Source organism: Camelina sativa, chromosome 12 (assembly GCF_000633955.1).
Source record: "Camelina sativa cultivar DH55 chromosome 12, Cs, whole genome shotgun sequence".
Classification (NCBI taxonomy): domain Eukaryota; kingdom Viridiplantae; phylum Streptophyta; class Magnoliopsida; order Brassicales; family Brassicaceae; genus Camelina; species Camelina sativa.
In genome coordinates, this window is record NC_025696.1 from 7,562,011 (window position 1) to 7,571,920 (window position 9,910).

The 9,910-nt window shown below is 37.0% G+C and overlaps 2 protein-coding genes across 3 annotated transcripts in view; both read left to right on the forward strand.

Annotated features, from left to right (window-relative positions):
- Positions 1,287 to 6,629, forward strand: LOC104730731 (glutamic acid-rich protein-like). The gene is made up of 12 exons (XM_010449936.1): positions 1,287 to 1,394; positions 2,287 to 3,442; positions 3,532 to 3,565; positions 3,952 to 4,034; positions 4,216 to 4,275; positions 4,356 to 4,466; positions 4,645 to 4,722; positions 4,789 to 4,872; positions 5,044 to 5,536; positions 5,734 to 5,825; positions 5,996 to 6,026; positions 6,108 to 6,629. Exons 2-12 carry the CDS (start codon positions 2,345 to 2,347, stop codon positions 6,305 to 6,307), a joined length of 2,364 nt encoding a protein of 787 aa, XP_010448238.1. The 5' UTR covers positions 1,287 to 1,394; positions 2,287 to 2,344; the 3' UTR covers positions 6,308 to 6,629.
- Positions 7,230 to 9,910, forward strand: part of LOC104730732 — a 4,242-nt gene continuing 1,561 nt past the window's right edge. Inside the window, exons 1-5 of one of the 2 annotated variants that reach the window (XM_019233345.1) lie at positions 7,230 to 7,734; positions 8,292 to 8,377; positions 8,480 to 8,785; positions 9,012 to 9,095; positions 9,197 to 9,603. In XM_019233345.1, coding sequence (XP_019088890.1) covers positions 7,354 to 7,734; positions 8,292 to 8,377; positions 8,480 to 8,785; positions 9,012 to 9,095; positions 9,197 to 9,603 — 1,264 coding nt within the window. In that variant the 5' untranslated portion in view covers positions 7,230 to 7,353. Of the gene's footprint in view, positions 7,735 to 8,291; positions 8,378 to 8,479; positions 8,786 to 9,011; positions 9,096 to 9,196; positions 9,800 to 9,910 lie in introns of those variants that run through there. The other variant, XM_010449937.2, reaches the window with a different exon arrangement.

Consider the following 9,910-nt stretch of genomic DNA (forward strand, 5'->3'; position numbering starts at 1 on the left):
TTGTAATCCGTTATGGGTTGCACGTATTCGTGAATATTTCCCGCGCTGTAGCGCGGATCCGATCCTAGTTAGATGTAAATTGTCATTCATTTGTTTCATATCTAGAGTCATACTTTTGTTAGAGACAAAGTACCACATTCCTTTAAATCATTAATTATGGCTAAGGAAAACAATTTTTTTTTTTATTAAACCAACGATCATTTTATCACGGAAAATTGAATCAAATTCTCGTATATAATAATGGGCAATTCTTATAAATACCACTAAAATAGTTACAAATCACCATACTTAAATCAATCTATTTTAAATCATTTACCTAATTTAGCATTCGTTAAATCAAACATACATGAGAGAATTTCAAAAATATTTTTTTTGACGTATTCATTAAATTTTTCATAAGAAAAAAGTAATACCGTTCAACAAAAAAGGTTTGTCTTAATCATTGTTCAATCTATCAACTTTGTTTCCAAATTAAAAAAGTAAGAAAATTTAATAATTTAAAATCGTTATCCCAATTACTACGTGTCAATGTTTTATCAGCTATTTATCGTACTTATTTTTATCCACATTATAATTGTTTACCCAATTTAGAATTCTTTAAATCAAACATACTTAAAGATGAGAACATTTCAAAAATATTCATTATGCGTATTCACTAATTTATCTCAAGAAAAAGTAACACTATTCAACAAAAATGTTTTATTTTAACCTTTTGGTCAATCATATCAACTTCGTTTACATATTAGATGAAAGTAAAAAAATTCAGTAATTTAAAACCATTATCCCAATTATTACATATTTTATGATAATTTTATTTATTAAACCATTATATCATAGAAAAATTAACCAATTCATCCATTTGTTATTTTAAAATTAAAATTAGTAATTTAGTTAAAAAGTAAAAAAAACATTGTAATCTATTTTTTTTGGGCCTAGAAAACTCCTATTTGAAATCCTAAGATGCATTTTATATTTGGTAAAATATCTTCTTTTTTTTTAACATTATTTGGTAAAATATCCTTAGATATGTATAAATAATTTTTTTTTGGCAAAAAATCTTCACACATATAAACTCTCAAGGAAGGTTTTAGGCAGTTTGACCAAAAAAAAGGAAGGTCTTGGCTCGGTACCTGGTTCGGACCCGGACCAAAAGCTCTAGTACTAGTGTCAAACATAAAATCTGGACCGTTGAGGAGGTCTCATAGATTGAACCACGGTGATTCATCTCAAATCTGACGTGGCATTTAATTGTATTTAAAAAGAGCCTTTGAGTCTGAATCCCCTTTGTAACATTTTATCTCTCTCATAGAAAAGAAAAAAACAAAAAGCTAAAAAAAAATTTTCTTCTGTTTCCCAAACTCAGTGCCAAGGCGAGGAGGCTTTGTGATACTGAGGTGAGATTCCAAAGTCTTCTGCTTTAGGATCCCTGTTCATCAACTCTTACTGAGATCTTTGTGAGCTTTTCTATGTGTTTATTATAGCCTTGGTGTTGAATTCGCATGTTCTTTTTGTTGTTTGGTGATGTTGTTCTTTGTGTTTTGTTTAGTTTGCGATGAGAAGTTAGGGTTTCTCCTGCGCTTCGTTTGTCTGCCAATTTCGATGTTATGAGAATTTGTTGTCTTTTTACTGTCTGTTGCTATTAAGTTGTCGGAAAAATGCATGATTTTGACGCTGATTGACTTAAAAAAAAAATTTCGAGAGATTCAAGTGATGAAGATGGGTTTGTGTTTTGTCTGAATCTGTGTGGTGTAAAGCTTAGGAGGGTTCTCATAGTTAAAGCCTGTTTTTTTTATTGGTTTCATTTATTCATCTGGATCTTTGCTTCTTCAGAATGTAATTGAATTGAAGTGAGGATAAATCATGAACCTTTGAGATTTGAGATTTGGTTTCTTTAATGACTTGCTAGATTTTCAAACTCTTTATATAATCTGGAATTCTCCAATCAAAATTTGCATTTAGTTCTTCAATTGTCAGATCTAAAGTGGGAATAAGAGATAAATATGGATCACGAATGAGATCTTGATTAAATTTCTCTTATTATTGACCAGCCAACTTCTGGATTTTGTTTTCGTGGAATTAGGGTTTTGTTGTTGCATATATTTCAATTTGTAATTAAAATTTGTACGTTATTGTGAAGTCAATGCGTTTTTATGAGATTTGAATTCCTTTTTTGCTACTCCTTGAGTCTGGATTTGATTCTGCAGATGTTGAGTTTGTTTATAGCGAACAATTAATTTCTGCTTGTTGCAAATATATAATCCTCTGAACTTATTTTTTCATGCACAGCCTTAGATTACAAGAAGAAGTGTTTTTGGTGGAAGGATCGACTGAACTGTTTTTGCAAATGGGGGAAGAAACAAAGGCAACCGTTGAACCAACAGCAAACAAGACGTGTTCTCTTGAGAAGCCAACAGAGGCTATGGCTGGGAAAAAGGAGGAGGTGAATGCTGGAGGTAAGCAGACACAAGAACTTACCAAAGATGAGGGTATCTCTGAACCAAAGAAAATGGAGATAGATGCTGAGATGAAGAAAGATGATGAAAAAGCTGAGACAGAAGGTAAAGAGTCAGAGGTTAAGAGCAATGGAGACAATGCTGTGACTGAAAAAGTGGACGAAGGTGTTAAGGTCACAAAAGATGAGGGACAAGAAGAGGCTACCAACATGGACGAAGATGCAGATGGAAAGAAGGAGCAAACTGATGATGGTGTTTCAGTGGAAGATACTGTAATGAAGGATGTGGAATCTAAAGACGATACCAATGCCAAAGATGATGAAAAGCAAGACGTCAAAGAGACGGGTGGTACTGAAGCAGACCACAAGAAAGCTGGGAAAGAATCAGAGGAGGTCATAAAACATGAAGGTGAAAAGTCAAATGGAACGAAAGATGAGAATACAGAAGACATCAAAGAGGAAGAGAAGCTGGCAGATGAAGACAAAGCGACAGATACTGTTGAAAAAGTGGATAATGTGGATGAAAAGAAAGAAGTGGAGAATGTTGAGGAGCAGAAGGAGGAGGAGTTGGTTGAAGAAGGAAAAGAGAAGGAAGAAGATAAAAAAGAGGAAGTTGAGGCTGAAAAGGCTGAGGTGGATGAGGCAAAGGTTGAAGATGAAAAAGAAGGGAGTGAGGATGAGAACGACAATGAAAAAGTGGAGAGCAAACATGCAGAGGAAGATGAGAAAGAGGAGAGAAATGATGATAAGGAAGATGAAAAAGCAGAGAGTGGTGATGATGAAAAAGAAGAGAGCAAGGCTTCTAAAAAGCGGGGGAAAGGAAAGAGTTCTGCTGAAAAGGTTCGTGAGAAGACAAAAAATAAGGAAGAAAAAAAGGAAGTGGAGCCTATAACTCCTTTCTCCAATCGCCCTGTGCGTGAGCGGAAATCTGTTGAAAGGCTTGTTGCATTGATTGATAGAGACTCTTCAAAAGAATTCTTTATTGAAAAGGTTTGCCAATACTTTCCTCAGTTGTGTAGAACTTCATTGCTAGATATCTTTTTGATATTACTGAGTTGAGTATCTTTTGGATATTACAGGGGCGAGGTGCATATCTCAAAGATATTCCCAATGGTATGTTCATGTTCTAATTAACCTTTTACTGAATTTTCTGTTAGCTTTCCGAGTTTCAGTTTGAGCCCTAATTATTTCCTAATGTTTGGCATGGCCTAAACCTTCATTTATTGCTGGAAATTTAAGTGCTGGGTACTACCATTTGTGAAATTGCGTTTAAATAGTCTGTGTTGATTGATCTATATACTATTCTGTTCTGGTTATGTGAATTTTCATCCAAATGTTTCTCTTGGCATTTAGCAATTACAGCTGGGTAGAAGCAAGACTTTTTTTGGAAACCAAAATCTAATAATCATGACCAACATATAAGATACCTTTATTGTTCCATTTTTCATCTATTTTGCAGTTGAAATTAAATAGATAACTTAAATATTGTTTCTCTGTAGTTGCTAACAAGATAGCGAGGAAGAAGGCTGATGAAACTTTGAAGGTGCTGCACGGAATTCTATTTGGTGGGAGGAGAGGCAAGGTGAGCGTCTCTGTGGACCCTTTCACATTCTGTTGCTTTAATAGTTATAGTTCTGAAATTTTTAGTTATGGGCATACTCTTGTAGTTTTAACCAGTGGTTTCGACTCGGGTGTTGCAGCTTTTATCTTAGCAGCTAGTCTGCTAATTATGTTTGTATGTCTTACTCTTGTTGCTTTAACAGGCTGCTCAGATCAGGACTAACATATTGGGGTTCTCTGGTTTCGTTTGGCATGGAAATGAGGTGTGTAACGTCACACTTAAAGATTGTTTTACGTATGCCTTTGCTTCGTATAAAATTGTGGGAGTCTTTGTTATTTGCAGAAGAAGGCAAAAGAGAAAGTACAAGAAAAGCTTGAAAAATGCATCAAAGAAAAACTGTGGGAGTTTTGTGATGTGTTGGACATACATGTTACCAAGACTACAACAAAGAAGGTCATTATGGTTATTAATTTCTAAGTTGTTCTTGAGATTCATTTTTCTTCCTGTGTAAATAGATGACATCATTTGAGCTGCTTGATCAGCCATTTCTGGTTGCACGAAGTTTAAGCTAATTCATTTCCCCCATTTTATAAAATACGGCTACTTATTGTTGCATGTGTTTTCAACACAGGAAGCTATCACAAAACTGTTTGACTTTTTGGAGAAACCTCATGCGACAAGCGACATATCTGTTTCTGATAAAGAGAAGGTAATTTGGTGTTATAAACATTGTTTGTTTTATTTGTTATTGGAATCTTACATTCTCTTGAAACAGTCAAGTAAGGGGGCAAAGCGCAAGAGAACTCCCAAACAAAGTTCACCTGCAGCTGGGAGTTCATCCTCCAAACGATCAGCAAAGGTATCAATGCGTAGCTTAGAACTCGTGACTCATTTGATTCATTATTCGTGTTATTTCTCTGAAGAGATTGTGTTCCTCAATGTTAGCTTATGTGCAACAGTCCATCATAGGTCCATGCCTCTTGCCAATTAATTACTTAAATCCGATTATATTATCTGCTCTTCCTTGCAGAGCCGAAGAAAGTCTGTAGAGGCAACAAAGGGTGACAAAAAGAGTGCAGCTCATTCTGATGAGGAATCTGAAGAGGAGAAAGAGGAAGAAGAAAAAGAAAAACAGGAGAAGGCAGAAGAAGAGAATAAAGAGGACGACAATGAAAATGGCATTCCTGATAAATCTGAGGATGAGGCGCCTCAGCCTTCTGAAAGCGAGGAGAAAGATGAATCTGAGGAGCATTCTGAAGAAGAAACTACAAAGAAGAAACGTGGCTCTAGATTGTCAGCTGGGAAGAAAGAATCAGCAGGGAGAGCCAGAAACAAGAAAGTGGCAGTCGCGGCAAAATCCAGCCCACCAGAGAAAGTTACACAGAAGCGATCATCAGCAAAGCGAAAGAAGACTGATGATGACAGTGATACAAGTGCAAAGCTGTCCTCTAAGAGGAAGAAGTCTGAAAAACTTACCAAGGCCTCCCCGGCTCCTTCAAAGTCTGCATCAAAAGAGAAGCCAGGTTTGGTCATTATCTTGTTCTTTATCTTCCAATTAGATGCTCGCTTAGGTAAAATAAAGCACATGTTGAGTGTAGGGTTTGTCCGATGCATTGGAGAATCTTATTCCTTGACGAGTTCATTTGCAGAAGCTACCCAATATTGCAGCCACGAATGTTTTCTGATACTATGTTTATCTGTGTTTATGTCTATGCAAAAGCAAAAAGAGCTGGAAAAGGGAAAGAAAAGCCTTCTGATAAAGTGCTGAAAAATGCAATCGTAGAGATCTTGAAAAGAGTGGACTTTACTACGGTGAGTAATTTTCAACCTTTAATATCCGATACACTTAACTACTTGGATTTTGGTGGAATAAAACAAAATCGGATTCTGCTGATTTGAAGTTTGTTGTGCAATATCTATCAAACTGTGAATCATCTTGTTTACCTAGATAACTTAACAAGAGCATTGTTGTTCTTATGCAGGCTACGTTCACGGACATCCTCAAAGAACTTGGTATGAACAAGTCGTTTATTTCTTCAGTGATTTTCTGGTTATTTATGTAAAGTAAAACACATTGTTTCGCCCATCTTTCAGCTAAGGAGTTCAAAGAAGATCTCACCCCAAGAAAGTCATCTATAAAGATGATTATCCAAGAGGAGCTCGCCAAATTAGCAGACGAGGATGAGGAAGAGGAGGAAGATGAGGAAGATGAGGAGGAGGAGGAGAAGAAAGAAGAAGATGCAGATAAGGAGAAAGCAGGAGGGTCTGGTGGTGGTGAGGAGGTGAAAGCCTAAACTCCTTGCTGATCATATCGCACATATTGAGTCTCTTTCTACATCTCTCGCTTTCTCTCACAGATACTGTTTGCCTAATGCCTAGTAGTCATCTGGCAAATGTGTAAGTTAAATCTGTTGATGTAATATTTTGTTGTTGGAGTCCAAAACTTTTACTTTCGTTAGAGACAAGAGGAAGAAGCTGCATAGCCAAAGGATAGGTTGCTTGTATGTCTATAGCTATAGCATTTAACATAAAAGCCTCCTTGGATTGTCGTTGATTTGTGAGGCTACTCTTTTAAAGATATTGTTAAAGCTTTTCTTTAGTTTCTTTCTTCTGGTTTATAGGAGGCCAATGGTAATAAATGAATAATATATTTATCTTGATATCCCTTTCGATTAGTATATATTTGAATATTGCAGAAGGATCTTATGCTGATCATGTTAACCTTGGTCTCTATCTCTTAACATATCTGCAAATCTACCCAGAATAAGTCATTATTACTCCTTCTTATATTTTGCAGATATGTTAGGGAAATACAATCTAAGAAATGCAAGAGTAATATTTGATATAGAAGATAATTTGTTATTACAGAACCAAAATCTAAAGACAAGAATCTGTGCTCTTCTTTTACATTCCCTTTTTGGACCACACAAAAAAATACGTTACAAAAGGATGTAAATGCTATTGTTACATTCTAAATAGATTGTCGTGCAAGTGCAACACTTGTCCACGCTTAACCAGTTATTTACTAACTACACAACAAAAAAGCTAAACAATCTAAGCACAAATGTAAGAACTCCTCTTCTACCTTAAACGGTTTGATTCGAAAAGTAGTGTTTGAACGAACAAAGAGAAAAGTACCGGTCCGATTGCAAAATAGAATATCGGTTAAGAACTAAACCGGAGTTAGAGTAACGGAATATACTTTGAGAGACACCTCTCAGTGGAAAGGCACTGAAACTTTCACTTCTTCTTCTTCTTCTTCTTCTCTCTCCCTTGCATAGTTTTCTCAGTTTCGATCTATAAAAGTTTCCAACTTCGGTCGTGTCGTAGTTTTTTTAAAATGGGAAGTGGAAGAGATAGAGACGACCCTTTATCATTTACCAGCAATCATCCATCAACGGCGTCGTCTCCGGTCACTGTATCTGACTATCTCGACACCTTTCTCGGCGAACCCACTTCTCGCTCCGGCAGTTTTCAGAGCGATAGCTTACTCGGTGGAGTCGGTGGAGAGAGCATCAACGACGCTGATTTCGGATTCGCTCGTCCTGATTTCCGATCGGAGCAACTCGCTGGGACTGTACAGTTTTACGAGAGGCATGTCTTCTTGTGCTACAAAAAGCCATCTGTTTGGCCCGCTAGGATCGAGGCTGCTGAGTTCGATCGATTGCCTAGGTTACTCTCTGCCGCTGTATCTGCTAGAAAGGGTAGTATGAAGAAAGAGGTGAGGTTTCCTAATCTGCTTTATTTTCTAATTCCATCTTCATCGGATTGATTCAGCTTGTTTGCTGTTGTTGACTTGAATCAAGTTTATTGCTTGATTCTTAATTTCTCATGGATTTAGGTCTGATTGATTAAGTTTGATCCATGGCTTTATGATTAAGTTTGAACTCTCCCTAATGGGCAAAAAGCACTAGCTCTATGTTGTTTTGGCTTTACTTAAAGTATGTGTTTGGGTCAAATAAGGTAAAAGTGTCTATTTCTAGCAAGATTCTATAGATAACAACATAATAACTTGTTTGCTGAATTCAAGATGGGATCATTAAGAGCACGCAGCTACGTTTTTTTTGGAGCTGTAATGTGCAGTTACTGGTTTTACTCTTACTTCATGTGTTAGTTATGTCAGTTTTGAATTTAAGTGGAGATGGTGTCTCTAATGGATGTTAATTGCTTGTTTATCATTGGATAGTTTTATGATTAGGCCTTACAGTCTAGCATCTTATGATCTTTTAAGCGTCTGTGGCTCACGTTTTTTTTCCTTTTTGGTCCATTGCTATGTAGACTCGACTCACAATATGTGAGGGACATGATGGAACAGAGACATCCAATGGTGATGTACTTATCTTTCCTGATATGATAAGATACAGGTAAGGGTTCAAGTCCTGCTGTGCTAGTTGGAGATTTCTTTGCTCTCGTTTTTTCAACAGTCTGGACTTGTTTTTGACAGTTTCAGTTAAACTAAAATGCAGAAGGTTGACTCATTTTGATGTGGAAACGTTTGTGGAAGAGGTGCTTGTGAAGGATGGTGAATGGCTGCCTGGAAATCCTGAATTGCTAAAAGGCTCATATGTCTTTGTATGTTCCCATGGATCCCGAGACCGGCGATGTGGGGTTTGTGGGCCGTCGCTGGTTAGTAGATTCAGAGAAGAACTTGAGTTTCATGGTCTTCAAGGTAAAGTGTCTGTTAGCCCATGTTCTCACATTGGTGGTCACAAATACGCTGGGAATGTTATCATCTACAGATCAAACATCAACAGGGAAGTCACAGGACACTGGTGCGTAACGAAATACATATTTATTGATTGGTTTGATGCGACATACTTCTTTCTTTCATGTGGTTTTATAATAATTTTTCAAAAGGAGATCAAGACTGCATTTGAGTTTTCTTTTAGTATGTATCTTAAAAGTTAAGATGTGGATCATAAATGGAAATTCTCTGCAATGTCCAAATCAATCAACACCCTGATTTTGACTTGATGATAGAATCATTCTTGTGTCTAGGTATGGGTATGTGACGCCAGAAGATGTACCTATTCTTTTGGAGCAGCACATGAACAAAGGCGAGATTGTAGACCGGCTATGGAGGTAAGTACAGAGTTTCTTGGCCTGCTGGCTTTCTCGCAGTTTCCATATAACTTGGTGATTGGTAGAGACAGTAACACATTACCGTTGTCTGATTTTTTTAGGGGTGAGATGGGTCTATCAGAAGAAGATCAGAAGAAAACACAAGAAGGGCGGTTTCAGCTAAATGGTGCAGTCCATACGATACAGAGAAATGAAGAAGTGTCTCAGGAATCATCAAGTCACAGCGCCGATGTTTCGTGTTGCCAGTCGCGAGCTGCAGAACCTAACGGTTGTTGTCAGCAAAATGGGAACAGCTCTTCATGTTGCCAAGACGACACAAGTTTGATGTTGTTGTCTCTGGAACAAACATCAGAAGATAATCAACTTGAAAGTGGAAACAAGAATGAGAAGCTTACACCGGGAAGAAAAGTTGCAGAAAAGACATTCTTTAGAATTAATAGTGAGAAAGGATCTTCAACACGTAAGGTTTGTGGAATACCAACATGGCTAGAGAGCTGGGAGCGAGAAGATACATATGCAGCCCTTGCTGTTGTCTGCGCTGCTGCTTCTGTGGCTGTTGCTTATACTTGCTACAAACAGTTGTAATGAAGAAATATGTTAGCCCTAAGATGATTATGTTCTTGTTTCAGCTTTTCAGACTACATTTCCCCTTGAAAGGACGATCCATGTTAAAACTGTTTGATAATATGTAACTTATGTGCTCCTATCCTACTTGTCATGATTCTAAATCAGAACAGCTACCCGCAGTCTGAGTTTAGATTTATGAAAGAAACGGTTAGGGACTTTCAGCTTCTTTGGTCTCAAGAGTGATTCAG